Genomic DNA, 19,890 nt, shown 5'->3' with positions numbered 1-19,890 from the left:
TCTCTCAATATCTTGGTCCACACTCGGACTTGATCCCAAATCCACACAGATTAAACTACTGAAACTAAACATCTTAAAGTCAAATATTTTATTTCTTACTCGAAGGTTGTCCATGTTTTTTATTCTACTTTTCAGGTGTTTTAACACGGTACAATCTGTTTTAAAAGATATGTTGGAATTAAAAAGTGTCGACGCTTTAAAAGAATCCATTGAAAAGTTACAGGGAAACTAAACAACACAAATGGGTTTTTAGCGTTAGCATTTTGCCATTCAATGTTTGTTGTGCTGTATTTGTAGTGTGCTATGACGTCTTGATGTCCTATCGTCCCTCGCTGCGTCACATCGCAATGACTGTCCTTTAGGAGCTTTAAATAAATGTGTATATTTAACTTGAATTAAGTTTTTTAAAGTGTTAATATTAAGATAAGATCCAACAGATATTTCAGAACTGTAACTGAATTTTCCGATTCATATTTAGACAAAAAATAGCAGACACACACACACACAACTGAAACCCAATCTAAAAGCTGAAACCTAAAGGCCATGACAGGGAGGGGGGGAGGGGGGGGGGGAGTTCAGACGCTCTTCTTTTGGGATATTTTGGGAGGGGAGGGCGACGAGGGGTGCCTGTATTTGGAGATGGAGGTGGACGTTTGAGGTGGTAAAGAAGAGGATCAGGGAGGCGTGGTGAAGGGGCGAGGGGGATCCTACGTCACAGCTTTGGTCGGGACCCTTGATTCCCCTTTTCACACACACACACACACACACTGACACACACACACACACAGCACTCTGGAAGACTGACAGAGGACAGAGGGACGCAGCAAAGAGGAACCTGTTAGGGAACAACAATAAAGACAACAGAACGATCGTAAGAGAAAGACTGAAGAGAGAAACGAAGAACGGAAAAAGAAGAGAAGAAGAGCAGGAACCAGGAGGCAGAAAGAGGTACAGTTCATCGTTTATCTGTTTCAGATTGATCAGACGAGAAAAGTTTGCACCCTAAAGAAACACACATTACATCATAAGATCTCCACTTTTATTAATGTGTCATAAAATAGAGTGAAAACCTTCAACATATTTCAGCCTGATAACAGCTGATGGATTGAAACAGGCCGCGAGCATCAGTTGGAAATACAAACAGAAGAAGACATGACGGTATATTTTAATGTAATTATAATCCATGTGGAAGAAGTGCCCACATAGTTCACTAAATAAAAGTAAAAATACCTCCGTCTGCAATGAAACTAAAGCACAAAGTGTCAGAGTTTAAAGGTCCCAAAGGACGAACAGTAAATGTCCCATTTTAGAGTAATGATGCTTTCAGCTGCACATTCATTTAGATTTATCATCTTTATATTCTGACAGGAAGTCGCACTCAAAACAGGTTTCAGAAAAGAAGCCCTAAATAGTTTAATACGCATCAACTCCACCCGTCTTTGTGTGAACTCTTCAGCCATGATTATCTGATGATACATTTAAATATAAACTGTCATTTAAGTCTTACAGAGATGCCCAACAAGTTCTTTAATTGTATTTATTTAAAGTACGAACGATAACATTTATACTCAACTGCTGAGTGGAAACAATGTGAGTTGCCAATGTGGATATCACAACACAGCAGAGGGTGTTAGTCCTTCTCTTTCCAGTCCTTAGCTTTAGAACAAACAAAGTATGCACACACACACACACACACACACACACACACACACATGCATGTTATGTTGGTCAGCATCTATAAATACTCTGCTGAGATAGACGGAGGAATTCAGCTGCAGCTGCAAAGAGAGTTTGTGAAGAGGCGTTCAAGGCGCTGTTTTTCTTTAGTGTGTGTGTGTGTGTGTGTGTGTGTGTGTGTGTGTGTGTGTGTGTGTGTGTGTGTGTAAAATAACACACAAAAAATGGGATGATATGATACCAGAGACCTGCTGTAAGGTTAAACACCTCACACACAGAGGTCATGTTGAAGGTGGTCCGTCTGTCAGAAAGCACAGACTCACTTTTTTTTATTATTATTATTTTTTTATTTAAGATAAACATTAGTTCGCTAATTGTTTTGGCTCAGAGACTCGTTATTGTTCAGGTTATCCATCACTGATCTTCTTGTGATGTTTCCAGCTGCAGCAGTTAAAAAGCAAAAAGCTCTGAACACTCCCCTCCTGCCCAAAGTCAGCCATCAGACAGTTTGAGAAGAGCAGATATAATAAAAGTTATCAGCTAAAAAAGAAGGTACGTCAGGTTTTTCTCATGTAAGAAATCAAACGTCATTCTCGTGAGTTGGTGGAAACAAAAAACAGACAAAGGAGAGCGAGTTTACAGCTTCTGTCTGTTTTTTTTACTTCATTGTTTTTCTCAGCTCATCATTGAAACTTGACTGATCGTGAGTAAAACACTGCTGTAAAGTTCCGTCTCGTAAATGTCTTGTAGATTTTAGTCTTCTCTTATTTTGTGTTTAATCTTGATGTTTTCTGTCTGTTGTGAGTGTGTGTGTGTGTGTGTGTGTGTGTGTGTGTGTGTGTGTGTGTGTGTGTGTGTGTGTGTGTGAGCATAGCTGGACCCTGATTCTGTTTCAAATATAATCCCCATGTAAACCAAAGTTTACTTTCTTTTATACTTTGAACAATCTGCGTCTAAAGTTAGTTTTCTGTTTATGAGAAGCTAAATGAAAGTTTATGTTACGGCACATTTCGGTGCTTCAGCAGTGAAGTTTAAGACCGATGAGAGAAACCTGAACATTTTCAAACTTTTCCCTTTTTTTCACTTTTATTTGGAAAGGGAGCATGTACAATATTCAACATGTTGCCATTTGATGTATTGCACCAGAGTTGGCTTAGAGTTTGTTTACGTCTGCATCTCCATCTTCTCTACGTTCATTTTTATTCCTGACTGCAGACAGATCTCACACCAACACTTCACCACTGTCTCTCCTTTTAACCTCGACGTTCTCCGAGAGCTCATGAATAGTTACGTGGTTGCACGTTTACTCGTCTTCTTCTTCTTTTTATTTCCCGCTCTACGGCGTCTTTGATTTTTGCTCCTGTCCTGGGGCCCCCGAGCTGTTGCCTGCCTTGCATATTTACAGGCAGCGTCTCGGTGTGTACGATCGCTTGTGTGGTTATTGATGTTTGCGTCGTGGTGTTTGACCTCTGTTTTTTATTTTTGATTCATGACGGTGGAAACATGTTGATGCTGTTTTACACTCACTTTAAAAGCACGTTGACTTTACCTGTCGTGAGATATGATTCCTATTTAAAATGAGACGTGTGCAGCTGACACTGTTAAATCTCAACTAAAAGCTTCTTTCTGTGTAACTTCACTAAATCACTAAACTTCACTGTTGTTCCAGGAGAAGATGAGAAAAGTGTCGAAAGTTGTGTTCAGGATTTTTCCGTCGCGTTCGCAGCTGACAACGAGGAGGTGTAAGAGAATCTGAATGTCATGTTTATGGATGTTTCCCTCACGTTGCCAGGTCTGTTGTTTTGAAATGAGACACTGGTGTTAGTATCAGTGTGTTTTCCACTGATGATGATGATGATGATGAAGATGAGGGCAGTGTTGGGGAGGGGGGGGGTTGACGAGCTGGTTTCTGCCTCTCAGTCAGGCTGGTGACAGAGCAGCTGCTCTCTGCGCTGACCTTGGTTCTAGATATTTCTGAAGGCTGATCTCTGCTCAGCAAAGATTATTTTCATGCCACGGAATCACTTAACGAGTGAGATATTGCTCACAATTATTTTTACATAACCAAAAGTTCCTGGGTACATTTCCTCAGATGCTCTTTTGAGGTACTTTAAGATACGGGCCTTCATATAAATAACACGCATCATTCATAAAATCAAAACAAAGCTCTTTTTTTAAAAAGTTCACCCTGTTACGACGACGACGAGGAGGAGGACCAAATTACAGAAATACAAAAAGATTTAATTAAACAAAAAGCAAAAAAACCCAAAACTAAATCCAGAACGAGGAACAGTGAACACCCAAATAATCCAACATGAGACAAACGACAGTGAACAGACAAGACGAGGGAAGGAACACAGACACTAAATAGACACAGGGGTAATCAGACACAGATGAGGACAATCAGGGTGATCAACACTGGAGACAGGACTACAGACAATCAACACTTTAACACTACAGGAAACATTAAAACACACAGACAAACTGATGAAAACTAAACCAGACCCCATACAGCGTGTGACCATGAGGACAAGAACTAATCAGACCTATTTCATATTCTGTCCCAGGCTGTAGATGTGTTAATTCAAGCTGTAAAGATTGCTTTTTTGCCCTTTTTGCGTCTGTGACTTGTGGGGTTCCTGCAGCCGGCCTCAAGTGGACACTCGATGAACTGCAGGATTTTTTAATTTTTACATTTTTTAAGCCCGGAAGTTGCAGCTTAGGCACGACCAATCTGTGACTCCCTCCCATCCCTCGACCCAAACCGTTTCCTTGAATGTCGTTGAATTGGTCAAATCACAAATAAGACAAACTTCGATCTCCTGGAGCTATCGAAAGAGAAACGTACACAGAAGATGATTTGCTGGAGTAGTTTTGGTTTCCCCTTCATGGGAATATCTGAATACCAGGCTGTGGTTAGAAACAAGACTCGTCTTCCACCTTCCTGTTTTCATATCAATGAAACGCTCTAATCGTCGCCCTGCTCCTCCTGTGTGCAGTTGTTCCTGTCACTGACTTTATCACCGCCACACACTTGTTGCCATCGCCTCCGTGAAGCTCTGTGAGGGTCACGTGTACACAAACTCTTATTTCATTTCCTCCAACTGAGCAGCTCACGATCATCCACACGTTGTCCTTCCTCTCAGTTAATTTGTGCTGTAATGAGGTTATAAAGCGTCCTCGCTGCTGCGTGTTGAGTTTTCACTGTTTAAAGGGTGATTGCAACATCCTAAATAGCTTCTATGATCTGTAACTGTGACCCCCCCCGCCCCCCTTCTTCATGTGACACCGACGACAGCTGCTGCTCCGTCCTGTACGATCCGTCTCCTCGTCCCCGCTCTGTCCATGTGTGGAGGCTGCTGCTATTTTAAAAGAGCCAAGTTCAGACGCTGAGCGAATGAGGAGGGGTGAATCATGCACACATTTGCACTCATGAATGTTTACTGTAGTAATGTTGGTGTCAGGATAAGTTTTCCATGCTGGTAGAAGTTACAACTGTTCTGGAGGAAATTCAGGTCTGAGAGTCAGAGAGATTCAGGTTACAGCATCGTTAGCATTGGCGGTATTATTCAAAATCGCCAGATGACTTCTTCATGAGGTCACAGTCGGACACCATAACCTGGTCTGAGAATTTAAGAAAATAAGTCATTTTCACATCTGCTCCACTACAAAATGTCTGGATTATTTATGGCTTTTGTTTCCATTCATGTGTTTGTGACTTCCTGTGTTCCTGCAGTCAGCCTCAAGCGGACACTCGACGAACCGCGGGATTTTACACTTCCACATTAAGCCCCGTTTCCACAGTCCGGTTCGGATCGGCACAGTTTGGTTCGATTAAGCCTGATCCTGTTTGTGTTTCCACAGCCACCCGTGCCCTATTTGGTAGGTGGCGTGTAAACCAGATGACGACAGCCGCTATGTAAATAGCATCATATGATAGTAGCTAACCGCTAACAGCTAACCGCTAACTAATAATTCAACAAAGGAGAAAAACTTTACACAAAGCTTCATTTATCAAAGCCGGAGGATTTTATCGCTTGCCTAAAAAAAAAAAAAACAGTTTGCCTGTTTGTTTCAAGACCATCAGATCTCACACCGATATGATAAATGCAGAATAATCGAGTCAGACCTTCACGAGGCTCAGTGAGAAAAACATCAGCAACAACTGGCACAAAACTAAAGTCCTAAAATAGTCTCCGGTGTTCATTCTGCTGGCAGCCTGACGCAGCACAGAGGTGATCTACTCCTGCTGGCTCAGGTGAAGAACAACAACATGCGAGCCAGGGACAAAGATCAACGGGAGGCGAGAGGTGAAGAGTTGGTTGTTATCAACAAAGATTGGACGACCACGAGGAAACGTCTCGGGGGTTTATGACCTGTACGGAGAGCTGTAAATCTGTTGGCTTCACTCTCTCGTCTCTCTTTCTTTACAGTCGAGGAGTTAAACAAAAAGAAATCAAACTGAAGGACGAAAAAAAAACGATGCAGACTTGTTTTCAATGTGAACAATGTTTTCAAAGAGCGTTGTTTTGGCTGAGCTTTAAGTTTGCTTCCACCTAATCCTCGAGCGTTTACAAGATCACAACCAACAAAAGACCACAATTGTCTCGCTTGAATTTCCCTCGGGATCAATAAAGTATCTATCTATCTATCTATCTATCTATCTATCTATCTATCACATGATGACGAAAACCTGCAGAAAATGTAACAGGGTGCCGAATGGCCTAGCGGCTACGTGCAGCCTCCGTGGGTTTCAGACCTCCCCACGTCTCTCTTCAGCTGTCAAATCCAATAAATGTAAAAATCCTAAAAGTAACTTTAAAAAATGAGTCAAAAAAACGTTGGTGTCACGTCTTTCTGTGACTCTGCGTTTGTTTATTTCTGGACACACTCTACATATCTGTACTCAAACGTGACCCCGACACTCTAACAGCCCCTCCTCCCTCATCTGAGGCTCAGTGCAAACATTAATCCCAATCTCCAGTGAAGAACGCAACACATGGAAGGAAGCGAGGGTCAAAACCACAAACTCAACACTGAGCTTCCTTTTTGAAAAAAAAACCCACACACCCTCTCAGCTGTCATTCACACGAGGACAAGTCCTCAGAGAGTCTGTAGGTGGATTATAGAAAGCTGTGGCACCTCTGTCGGTGTGTTGTCCTGTTTGAAGAGATTATCAGAGTAATGTGCATCTGTCAGGAGCTTCAGTGGAGCCGGAGCGTCCAGGAAACATTTGTCAGGTGTGTCGGGGTCGTTTAAAGTCACGGCTCGCTTTTCTTTCATTGTTTTGATATTAAAAGTAAAAACAAAGAAGAGGTGGAAGGATATTTTGAACATACTGCATGTCATTTGATTTATGTTACATGTTAAAATAACCCTAAAGATTCACATATTTTTCATGTGTTAATGTCTCTTCCGTCGGTGCTTTCACACTTGCACAAAACTTCCTGAGATTTTCGAGGTGAGCTGCGTGTGTGAACGTAAAACAGCCAAACTTTACCCAGAAGTTTTTTGGGTTGGCCTTCACCAGTATGATGTTCTTCTTCTACTTTGAACGTTTGAATAACACAGACACGTAGCGCTGATGTGAAGGCAAACATTCTCATGACTCTGTCAGACTCTGATGCTTCGTCTGTGTCGTTCTTTTGTCTTGGACGGCCGAGGTCATTCTGCACTCTCTCTCTCTCCCTGATTCCTGACTGTCCTCTCTCTACAATAAAATAAATCTTTGTATGTGTGAAAATGGCTTCTTAGGTAGCTTCTTCTTTTCACTTAACGCTGATCCTTTCCTTCTTTTCGTTTCAGGTGCTGTGTGCTGTGTTAAAGTGAAACCATCATAGAAATCCCAAACCAGTCAGTCCATTGTCCTTTTGATCATCACAAGCTACAACATCCAGATAAAAGAGACGGAGACGGAGACGTCCTGCTTTTTGTTCTCTGTGAAAGTCTTTGTGCTTTAGTGTCAAGAGGGAACTCCCTCGACCCAAATAATATCAAATCTAACAACCTCATCAGACAAAAAGATGGCACCCAAGAAGAAGGCCTCCCGTCAGAAGAAGGGTGCGGGTGAGACCAACCCCGAGGTCACCATGGAGACCGCCCCTGTCCAGCTGAAGGTGGAGAGTCGCGGCGACGGCGTGGTGGTGGTCGAGACCGGCGTGAAGAAGATCGAGCAGATGGCAGCGCTGGACATCGCCAAGCTGAACAGCCTCAACCTGCCGCTGCCGCTGCCTCTGCCCGTCATCAAGCCCGGAGAGAGAGGCCTTGGGCTGGGCAGCGAGCTGACGCGACCCCTGCACGGAAACGCTCTGCTGGAGGAGCTCAGCAAGATGAGACAGGAGAAGTACGTTCTGATGGTTACGTTTGTATCATCAGTGCTTCTGCTGAACTCTAATCAGGCAGGAAACAATTCAGATATGAAAAGAATCAATAATTCAAAATTAACACAACTGAGACCCCCTAGTGTTTAAAACAGGTACTGCAGTCTAAACTCTAATCATCACAGAGAGCTGGCTGGCTCCGCCCCCTCCTCTCTAGAGTGGATAATCACACAGGTCACCATGTGGTGGACACTGTAGCTTCAGTGTTTAGCCAGCTCTGCATGTGGTGGACACTGTAGCTTCACTGTTTAGCCAGCTCTGCATGTTGGTGGACACTGTAGCTTCAGTGTTTAGCCAGCTCTGCATGTGGTGGACACTGTAGCTTCAGTGTTTAGCCAGCTCTGCATGTGGTGGACACTGTAGCTTCAGTGTTTAGCCAGCTCTGCATGTGGTGGCCACTGTAGCTTCAGTGTTTAGCCAGCACTACATGTGGTGGACACTGTAGCTTCAGTGTTTAGCCAGCTCTGCATGGGTCTGTAAAGCTTTCTGCGTTCTAACCTCTCTCCATGTTTCAAAAGCATCTCCAACATTGATCCTAGTTTGAGCAGCTTTCTGCTGCTGGAGCTTATTAGAAACATGCAGAGGCTTTTTAGCTCGGGTACAATCACTTCTATCTGAAGCAGTTCCACTGCCCGCTTCCATCGCTGCAACACCTGTTGCACTTTTAAAACAACAACAACAATACAAGTGTACATTCGGGATACAATAAGATACATTCACAGCAATACAACATGATGCATCTCTTGCCATGCTTAAATATATGGCTTGTATTCAAATATACTATATATACCTTGAATTTCCCTTGGGCTCAATAAAGTATCTATCTATCTATCTATCTATCTATCTATCTATCTATCTATCTATCTATCTATCTATCTATCTATCATATATTATAGTAATTTAATTTGAACAAATCTTATAAAAAGCATTATTCTATAAATGATCCGTCCCTCGTTCGTCCCCAGGTTCCTGACTGACCTGGAGTTGGCCTGTAAGACGAAAGCCTTCGACGTCCACAAGCTGGTCATCTCCTCCGTCAGTCAGTACTTCAGGGAGATTCTGGCCAAAGACCCCGGCATGAGACGTCTGGAGCTCCCCTCCCTCTCACCTCTGGGTAAGAACAGATCTGACAGATTATCAGCTCCTGATCTCATTTATTATTGTCCCACTCGAGCTGAGGCTGCAACCTTCACAAGTCCAACAGAGTCCAACTTCAATTCATTTCATTTTTTGCAAAAATTCCGAGGAAATTACTCAAATATTTAGCCACGGTCCTAATCAGATATCTTGTTCTATTCCTTGTGAGATGCTTCAGGTTTGCTACATGTCCATCTTTGTCTGCAGGTTTGGCCAACGTCATCACCTTCGCCTACCTGGGTCGTGTTCACATGTCTCTCTACACCATCGGCTGCACCGCCTCCGCCGCCGCCACCCTGCAGATCCCTCAGCTGCTCAAGATGTGCATGGACTTCCTGCTGGCTGAGCTCAACGTGCAGACCTGCGTCTACATCTGGAACATCGCGTCCGCATACGGCCTGCTGCCGGTGTGCGAGGCCGCCCGTCGCTACGTCCTGGAGAACTTCGTGCAGTTCGCCGACACGCCCCTCTTCACCCAGCTGACCCTGGAGCAGATCTCCGCCTTCCTGCAGGAGGACTCCCTGCTGCTGCCGTCAGAGGTCACTGCCTTCCAGGTCAGGGGTCATGCTTTGGATTTTACTGAAAAACCAGGTCGAAATATTTTCTCATCATTTACTCTTAGACTTTGGGTCGAATGAAATTTAATCTGATGGTACGAGAAGTTAATATTTTTTTAATTAAAATATCAAAAAGTTATTTAATTAATAACTGAGTACATATTCACATTTAATGTTTGAATAAAGCAGACATTTTAGTGTTTTTTTTTTCGTGGCCCTCTCTTGCATAAACCTGTCGACCCTCCGGACCATCCTGCTATTTTCACTCAGACCTAAAAACAGACCTCAGACCAGCTGCTGAGAGCTGCATCGCCTGCAGCTCGACTGTATATAACTCACTGTATGCAATAATAAAACCTGTTTATTAATATACAAGTGCATGCATCACAGACTGAAATAAACAAGCAGCTGAGGGGAGCAGGGCGATGATTGTAGTATTTATAAACCTGACTAAATTAGCTCGTCTGTAAATCACAGAAGTTTAATATTCTGTACTTTATAAAATGAAAGTCAAATTCTCAAAACTGTGAATTCGCATTATAACGTTTGGAGGCTGCACGCTTTCCTGCAGCCACTCTCAAGAGCTGAAAACAACGAATTCAGTTTACTCTAGTTCTGCACTTTTCAAAGCAGACGGTTTTAAAGCAGCTGTCTTTGTCCTGGTCACTGAACACATCTCCGTCTCTCTGCAGCTCGCTATGAAGTGGCTCGACTTCGACGCCTCTCGTCAGGCTCACGCCGCAGAGCTTCTGTCTCACATCCGCTTTGAGACGATCCCGGCCAGCGAGCTGGTGAGTCAGATCCAGCCGGTTCCCCGCATGATGATGGACCCTCACTGTCACCGCCTGATGGTGGATGCCATGAACTACCACCTGCTGCCTTACCAGCAGAACACCCTGCAGTCCAGACGCACCCAGGTCCGAGCCGGCCAGCAGACCCTGCTCACCATCGGGGGTCGACCCTCGCTCACCGAGAGAGCTCTCAGCAGGGAGGTCAGTGCTTTTTGTTCTCTTCACTTCCTTCAAGAGAAACGCCAGACAATCCCGCTCTGACCTTGAACGTCTTCACGCGCCAGGTGCTGTGGAGAGACCCTCGTGAAGGTGGAGCCGCCTGGCGTCACCTCAGCCAGCTCCCAGCGAAAAGCTTCAACCAGTGCGTGGCTGTAATGGACGGATTTCTGTACGTGGCCGGAGGAGAGGACCAGAACGACGCCCGCAACCAAGCCAAGCACGCTGTCAGCACCCTCAGCAGGTACGAGGAGTGACTTTTTTTTTTCAACATTCACAGTGAGAAGCCAAGCGTGAGGAAGTTCTTGTGACACTCGTACCAGAAATAGAAGACGAGATTTAGGCAAGATGACTTTCGAGAAGTCGACTGTCGTAATGTGACGAATAAGAGAGTGTCGTCAGCGTAGAGTGTTACTGAACATAACGTTCACGTGTGACAATCAACCCAAGAAAAGCGATGAATATGTACATGAATAAATGTCAGAACATGAACATGCAGCTTTTTCTTATTTAACCTTCATATAACCAGGAGAAACTCGATGAGATGGCAGCAGTACAGCAGGTTCACTGGTTCAGATTTTGTATTTGAAGCGAGATGACGTCCGTGTCAGCATTTCAAACTGGGAGTCGATCTTTACTGTCGAGGTGTTCGTTGATCCTCAATGTCTGCTCTGCTCTTTTCCTCCACTAGATACGACCCTCGCTTCAACACCTGGCTCCACCTGGCCAGCATGCGTCAACGCCGCACCCATTTCTCTCTGTCGGCTAGCGGTGGTCGGCTGTTCGCTATCGGAGGCCGCAACGTGGAAGGTCTGCTGGCCACCACTGAGAGCTACCTGCCCTCCTCCAACACCTGGCAGATGCGCACTCCCATGGAGGTGCCCCGCTGCTGCCACTCCAGCGCCACCCTGCCCTCCGGAGACATCCTGGTGACCGGCGGCTACATCAACTGCGCCTACTCCCGCTCTGTGGCACGCTACAAGGTGGAGACCGACACCTGGGTTGAATGCGCCTCCCTGGAGACGCCCCGCGGCTGGCACTGCTCCGCCACCCTCGGAGGGAAGGTGTACGTGGTGGGAGGAAGCCAGCTGGGGCCTGGTGGCGAGAGAGTGGACGTGGTCTCCGTGGAGGTCTTTTCCCCTGAGAGTGGCACGTGGAGCCGAGCAGCCCCTCTGCGCCTCGGCGTGAGCACCGCCGGTTTGTCCCCGCTGAACGACAAGCTGTACCTGCTGGGAGGCTGGAACGAGGCGGAGAAGCGCTACAAGGCAGCCGTGCAGAAGTACGACCCCGCCACCGACAGCTGGTCCATGGCTGAGGATCTGCCCGAGCCCACAGTGGGAGTGTCCTGCTGCACCCTGACCCTACCACCTCGCCACGCACCGCGGCGCCAGCAGCACCGTAACACCCCCGCCCACGAGGAACAACAGAAGAACCGCAGCAGAGAAAGCAGCATGGCTCCTTCACAGAGCATCACAGCGTAGACAGACAGAAACGAGAGTTGAACCTCTGGAGAACATCTGGATCATGCCCGCTCCTTTAGACGTTCAGAAGTGGTGAAATTCACCTGTTTGAACGATTCAAGCTGTAAGAAAATAATTCATACTAAACCAACGCAAATTCATGGAATTAAGATTCTTTGATTTTTCCCATCAGAGCTGAAATGTAATTAAGATTGATGACGGTGAATTTGTTGTCCCATATTTCAAACGTTTACACAGGTCACAGGAAATTTTGGTTTTGAATGGATCTGGAAAGTTCTGATATGGTTTCTAAAATGTCTGCTCAACCTAAGTTTAATACGAGGACCCAAACAGCGAAATAAAAACTAAGTAAACAAGGCAACGATCTGCAGATAAATTCTGCACGTTGGGCAGAGAACAGTAAACAAAAAGAGAGTCAATGTGGTCCAAAAATGGTCTCAGGAGGTTTTTAGATTGATGGGAGCAACAAAGGTGGAAAAGGTGTGTAAACGGCTTGAGCTGCAGAGGGGAGCAGGTGGAGGTGGAGAGGCGATAGATGGAGGAGGACGGAGGATCTGTCGGAGCGGGTTTTAGGATGAACAAAAAAAAAAATAATCACTGTGAATCCACTGGCAGTTTGTGTACAAAGATGTATCAATGTAGTGTGTGTGTGTGTATGTATGTTAGAGTGTGTGTAAGCGAGGAGTAATTGTCAGGTGTGTGTGTGTGTGAACGCAGCGTGAAAATGAGTCAGAAACTGCGATTATCAAACATTATCAACAGGTAATATTTCCAAAGAATAGAAGCAGACTAGAAGCAGTAAACAGACATGTTTATTGTTTTATGTATTTAACAGATGTCCAGTAGTGTAGCACCATATAAAATAAAAAAAGTTTAAAAAAATGTGACAATATAGTCCTTAAATATTTTGTAAGTGTAATGGAGTGGGAAAACTAGAAGTCAGAGCATATACATGAAAATATAAAGATCAAGAGGATCTACATTCAAATGGATCAAAAAACCTGGAAGACTTAAAAAAAAAACATCTTATAAAATATATAAGATGTATTTTTCTTTAAAAATGGTAAAATCTGAAAAACGACGATCAAAATCAAGAGATTTTCAAAATCATCTCCAAAGAGAGAAACTGCTCTCCTGTGTTTGTGTTTCTGAACATTTGGCTCCTCTGACGTCTAATTTTTACTGAAACTGAAACAAATCTAAACTGAAGAACCGGTGAGACTCCAGCAGGCAGAGAGAGAATTAATAACTGTTATTTTTTTATCATGACATATGATGAGGATAATCTGGCTTCTTCGATTGGCTTGAGCTCTCTGTGTGCTGGTGGCGTCTGTGGGGTTTCACTGAATAAAACCAATATGATCAAAACGACACAAGTCTTTTGTTTTCCTTCCCTTTTGATATGAAACGTGAGGCTGGGAAATGTAGCATGACACCAAAACAAAAGCTAACAATACATCAGTTTTATATCTAAATACTCAAAGATGCTTTGACTGGGGTCGCCGGTGGCGCAGCGGCAGTGCGCGCGACCCCACCTATTGAGGCTCAGTCCTCGCGCGCGGGCGGCCCATTTCCCGCATGTCTCTCCCCACTCTCTCCCCCTTTCCGACTCTATCCACTGTCCTCCCTCTACAATAAAGGCAAAAAGGCCCAAAACAAAATCTAAAAAAAAAAGATGCTTTGACAAAAAAAAACATAATAAATAAATAAACAAAACATAAAAGGTATGCAAGCTTGAGCAGTCAAATGTTATCATCGTTTTCAACCAATAACTCTCAGAGCTCCTCTTCATCATGTGTGTGAAGTGTGTTGTTGTAAATCCACTCTGATCCTGTTTTTGATCATGTCTATAAACCCCTCTATTTCAGCCCTGCTCAGAACAGGCTGTTTCTGTGTCTGTAGCTTTAAATATGCAAATGAGCTGTGTCTGACCACGCCCCCTCTCTGGAAGGGCTCGGGTGTACTCGCTGCTTTCTGGCTCCATGTCCTATTGTTTACGGTGAGAAGGCAGACTCAGAGGGCAGAACAAACACCTAGCTGTGGGAGTGTCACCCACCTGGGGGAGGGGCTACTGCCCTTTGTGATGTCATGAAGGGAACATCTCCAAACAGCCTGTTAGAGCACACATCATCGGGGGGTTTGTAGACAGTCTAGACACACATATTAGACTGAGAGGAACACAGTGGAGTGTGTTTTGTATAAGGCAGGTGTTTAACATATTCAGCTGCATACATCTGAAATATTGAGCTAAAACAAAATACGCAGGAAGTAAAGCTATCAGCGTTAGCTAGCTTATCATGATTAACTGACGTCTCTATCTAATGCAATATATTTTTTAATCTCATACTGTTTTGTCCCTTTTGGCTCACCGTAGATAGACCCTGTATTTACGGTGGAATAAGGACAGTGCTGCATAATATCTTATTTCTCTTTAACAAACTCCCTGACATCACTTATTGACCTTTATTACCTTTCCTTTGATCTGTTTGATGTCAGTTTTAGATTCCTAACCACTTCCAGTGTCAGTGATTAAGTTCATGTGCTAACCTTTCATCGACTGGAAGGTTCTTACTCTATAAAAAAAAAGCAAAAAAAAAACAGGGGTAATATCAACCGGCTTTGAGGTAGGGTTGGTAATTTTCAAAAACTAGCATGATTTTTGAAAATAGCATTCCTTCAGTGCTCCCTCAGAAGCCACGCCCCCTAACTTAAGTGCATGAGCGTAGTAACTATGTCAGCTGGTGCAATCCTTGGCAGCTCTACAAATCTACATATTCACACTCACTTCAACCTCACACGCGTTTAACAAACACGTTTCTTCAGCACGCCGCTTAAAGTGGCGTTTTTAACTGTGAGAATCGTCCACGTCCTGTAGAGATGAACTCACAGCGTGGTTCGTTGTTGATCAGACACTGTACTCAGTCTCTGAGCGAGCTCAGAGCTGTTTTCAGAAGACGTCGCACTTTCAGCTGAAATTAAAAACAAAGACAGCTCGTTTTATTCACGTGAGTGAAAAAGAAAGGATATCATTTCCACAGACTTTGAATTTGGTCAGTAGATGTGCCTGAACATACATAAGACACCTGGAAAAATCCCTAAAGAGCATATAAACCCTGAAGAAGAAGAATATGGGAACTTTAAAAGCCCCAAAAAATACGACACAGTTTGAACGCAGTTAAAATGAACTTCCTGACTGTTTGAAACAACAAGTATTAAAGTCTTCTTCATTTTGACGATCGTAATAAAAACTCAAAGACTAAAATGTAAAAACTTAAACACAACAAACAGAACTAAGTTTGTGCCTCTTACGTGTTTTCTTTACTCTGTAAAGGATGTATCCAATGACGGCGAGGACGAGAAGGACTACAGCGATGACGGCGATGATGATGATGGTGTTCATGGGATTCACTGTTGAACACAAATCAACAAACACAGTTACAACCTGAACAGACGAAGCAGACAGTTTGTCCTGCTGCTGTTCAGATGAATCTCCACGTCTGTAAATAAATCCTGCATCTGTTTGATTCATCTTCCAGTTATCCGGCCTCTAGCATTCACAGACTCCTATTTTGGGGATTTTTTTTTAATTGAATCACTGTAAGGACAAAAATGAATTTCATTTCATTTTCAATTTGAACAGTTTGAAAAAAAAAAGAAAAAGTCACAACAAAACTTTCCCTCCATATCACACGACTGTTCCAGTCAAATCCTCCTTCCATCACTTCTCATCCAGGTCTTACCGTAGTTGGTCTTGATGTCTCGTTTGTCCAGTTTGGTGACGATCTCCTCCTTCACACCAGAGAACTGAAACACACACTCGTACTTCCCCCAGTCATCAGAGGGCAGTTCAAGGTCAACGCTCATCTGGTAGGACTCGTCGTGGTTGGGGAGGAACTCTTCGTTCTCCACCTGCTTCTCTCCATCTTTCCTCCAGAACATGGCGGCTCTCTTGGGGTAGAAACCTGTAGCGTGGCAGGTGATCCGAGAGGAGGGAGTCTTCTGGAGGAGAGACACTGTGGGGAGGTCTGGAGAACAAACAGGAAGACACATTCTAGTTTATTTATCAGGATTTAATGTTAAACACTGTTAGCACTCATGTTTGAGCTCACTCTTTAAATGTACTGATAAAAAAGAGACTTGAATGAAAATCTTAACGTGTAATTCAAAGAAGAGAGGATCAGAGGGGAAGAAAGAGAAGAAGAGAGGTGAGGAGGGTTCATATGGAGTGATGAAGAAGAAGAAGAGGAGAGAGAGAGAAAGGACAATAAAAATACAGAGAGACTTTGAGAAAGAGCGACGAGCAGCAGAGAGAATTCATCTCCATCAGGTCATTTGATCCTACCTGTTCTCATCAGAGAGCTCCTCCCAAAGTTCAAAAACTTCTTCAGCCACTCAATACACTCCACGGTGTAGTATGTGTGAATATACTTTAAGTAGTCTTTGTCTTTATCCCAGCTCTGTTTGATGAAGACAGCCTTTTGTTGTGGAGCGATCCACGTCATTGTCTCCACGTCCAGAGCTAAGAAGTCTTCTCCATCATAACGATACTGTTCATAACCATGAACCTTTCCAGTCTCATCATCCCAGTCACAGCCGTCAATATTCTGGAAAACGTGAGCACCTGACAGAGAGAGAGAGAGAGAGAGAGAGAGAGAGAGAGAGAGATAGAGAGAGAGAGAGATTAAAGGGATATTTCCACCATTTGCATTAAGCTGTGTATTATTAGAAACCTGGAAGTATTCTTGAATGGTCGTGCATCTGGCCCTCATTTAGCACGATGACGGGAAAGCTCCTTATTCTGTCGTTTGAAAAGGAGCTTCTCATGACGCAAAAATCGTCATTTTGCATCATTGGATGCTGTTGTGGTTAGCAGGAGTGAAACTACTCATCGCTACTTTTTTAAATCCACCAATAAATGTTAAATAAAAAGTCAAACGAGTCCATCACAACTTCTCAGAGACATTCATCGCATCTCAATTTGAAATAAATTAAAGGGGCTATCTGTAACTTTTTCCACATATATTAAATCGTGTTTTATCGTCCATTTGTAAGAGAATCGTTTCCCTGATGTTAAAAATAAGACATTCACTGTCTATCTGTGCTGCCTGTGTAACTTCTGAGGTTGGATTTTCTGCAAAAGCTGCAGGAAGTGACGTTCTGTGCACGTTCTCAAACGTCCTCCTCACACAGCTCGACGTACGGAGAACACGCCTGTGATGTCACTAGAACATACAGCCCCTTTAATCTAAATTAATCTCATCAAATGAGTGTGTGTGTGGTAACATCTGTTCACTAAAATACAGGATCAAACTATAAACAATCTGTTTTTAGTATAAAGTGAATCATAAACAAACCTTCAGAGTGGTTGAAAAGCTGCTTTGCATTTTCAAGGTGGAATTTCAATCGTCTGTGGTTATCCGTCGCTCTCGCAAGCTGCGTCGTCCAGTACTCGGGATAATCTTCTGTGATTTTGTTCACCCAGTCCTGATTGGGCTCCGCTCTCTTGGTCTTACTGTCGTAGCGTTGTATCTGATAATCGTCCACCATCCCAACGATCACAAACTCTGGGAAGTTTGGCACTTCGGATGACGCCGTGTAGAAATGTATCATGGAGTGCTTCACTGTAAGGACAAAATGTTTTCATCAGTTTGATCACAGATCTGCTCTGCTGAATCTTGATTGGTACGCAGCTATTATTAACCAATCAGAGGACAGAACCTGCCAACACACACGTCAGGTATTACTGTGGGCGAGGTTTGTTTTCAGTTCCTCTCTGAGCCTCTCGTTTGTCACATGTGGTCGTGTGTTTTCTGTGTTTTTCTTCGTTCATGTTGGACCGGCTCAGATTTTAATTAAATTCAATAAACTCACACTAACTTTAGAATAAGTTTAGAAACATGAGGTTTGGGCTGCTCTTCATTTCCTGTTTGATTTGGTTAGTTTGTGTATTTAGGTTTTATTTTCATTTCTCCTCCTCAGACTAAACATGTTAAACCTCATTCAGAGTCCTTCCGGTTTAGTTGTTGATTAAATAACTCTGATGTACCAACAACATCATCTGCTTTTTAATGTTACTCCTCTTTCCTCACACCACCTCCTGTAAGTCTGTCTGAATTTTACCTTCACAGATTCAAAACACGTCTTTATTTTTTGGATCTGAAACAAACTGAGCTGTGACACGTGACTGCTCTCTGGAGGACAAACTAGTCTGTACAGCAGGGGTAGCCAACCCTGGTCCTCGAGGGGCTACTATCCTGCATGTTTTAGATGTCTCCCTCTTCCAACACACCTGATTCAAATGATTATCTCATCATCAAGCTCTGCAGAAGCCTGATAACGATCCTGATCATTTGAATCAGGTGTGTTGAAAGAGGGAGACATCTAAAACATGCAGGATGGTGGCCCTCGAGGACCAGGGTTGGCTACCCCTGCTTTACAGACTCTGACAGTCAGACTGCGTCACTGTTTCCGGTAATCGGTCGGAACGCTACAGAAAAGTGTCAAGTATTGAGAGCACATTCATGTCAACAATAATAAGAAATGATACAATTAAGCAGCAATAAACGACTTAAAGACTCAATTTAAAGGCTCTTAATCGTTTAGAGATGAACAACTGCTATAGATGTGCGCCATTTCTCTCTTCCCATTAAATCTTCTTTAATCTGAACTCACCTGCCGTCGTGACGTGGAGGAAAAATCCCACGAGAGCCACAAACACCAGAGTCTTCATTGTGACCTGTGAAGTCTTCAGCTGTGTTCAATGTACATCCTTTATGTTTTTAAAAAATGTATCTCTTCTCCGCATGTTCACAGCTCGAGCTCTGAGGGGGAAATGACGTCATCCTGACTCAGCCAACAGGAATTCATCCTGTGTCAGCCAATGGGGATTCAGCCTGAGCATGACGTCACTGGGCGCCCTCTCTCTGCAGAGCTCTGACAGGTCTTGGTGTAACAGGAACTGTAAAGAGGAGAGCCACTCGCTGGTTTTGGATAAAGAGGGCGAGCTCGCGGATTGCTGCTGCTCAGATGAAACCTGCGACTTGATTAACCCCGGATGGGTCACCTGGGTGAGGGAGGCTGATGTTACAAGACCAGAAACACCCAATTGGGAGACCAAACCGTACTGGCGCCTGTGACTGGCATTGCCACGGTTCGCTCTCTGTTTTGTAGATTATTGATGATTATTGTTTCACTATATGTGATCTTTGCAGCCCAGATGACAAATGGAAGTGTCCTGACTTTACTAACCTATGATCGGGACTCTTTATTTCGTATCAAAGAGTCATTGGAGGACATGTTTCATACCTGGGACCGTTACAAACAGGCATTTCTGCCTCCGTTTGAAATCGATCCCGTCTCACCTGACTACTTGGTGCTGTATCGGGTGCCGGGTAGGACCCGCAGGAGATCCAGAAAAAGGGGCTCTCGGTCCGGTATCCAAGTAAAGCGAAGACGTGCTGCGGCTGCCGGGGGCTCCGTCGTCTTCGGCTGCCGGGACCACGCTCGGTTCCTGCGCCAGATTCCTCTCCTCGATGTGTGCGCCAGCGTGTCCTCGCTGCCGCCTGCCCGCACTTCAACAACTGTCCTGGACCCTTCACAGTGCTGGAGCCGTGGTCAGGGGTTTTCATCGCCATCGCCTACTTCCGTGTTT

The 19,890-nt window shown here is 44.2% G+C and overlaps 2 protein-coding genes across 2 annotated transcripts; one reads left to right on the top strand and one right to left on the bottom strand.

Annotated features, from left to right (window-relative positions):
• The first annotated feature begins 749 nt into the window (after window positions 1-749).
• Window positions 750-13,733, top strand: klhl43 (kelch-like family member 43). The gene is made up of 7 exons (XM_079367932.1): window positions 750-948; window positions 7,483-8,020; window positions 9,023-9,171; window positions 9,402-9,748; window positions 10,444-10,743; window positions 10,827-11,002; window positions 11,450-13,733. Exons 2-7 carry the CDS (start codon window positions 7,701-7,703, stop codon window positions 12,237-12,239), a joined length of 2,082 nt encoding a protein of 693 aa, XP_079224058.1. The 5' UTR covers window positions 750-948; window positions 7,483-7,700; the 3' UTR covers window positions 12,240-13,733.
• LOC306839316 (major histocompatibility complex class I-related gene protein-like) lies at window positions 13,036-19,271 on the bottom strand. Its single transcript, XM_079367933.1, has 7 exons — window positions 18,912-19,271; window positions 17,594-17,860; window positions 16,582-16,860; window positions 15,980-16,264; window positions 15,549-15,647; window positions 13,925-15,208; window positions 13,036-13,732 (listed from the first exon to the last, which is right to left on the bottom strand). Exons 1-6 carry the CDS (start codon window positions 18,967-18,969, stop codon window positions 15,123-15,125), a joined length of 1,074 nt encoding a protein of 357 aa, XP_079224059.1. The 5' UTR covers window positions 18,970-19,271; the 3' UTR covers window positions 13,036-13,732; window positions 13,925-15,122.
• Between the last annotated feature and the right edge of the window lie 619 nt (window positions 19,272-19,890).

The sequence above is a fragment of the Symphodus melops genome (assembly GCF_947650265.1).
Source record: "Symphodus melops genome assembly, chromosome: 18".
Taxonomy (NCBI): Eukaryota; Metazoa; Chordata; class Actinopteri; order Labriformes; family Labridae; genus Symphodus; species Symphodus melops.
This window is presented reverse-complemented; position numbering and strand designations above follow the sequence as displayed.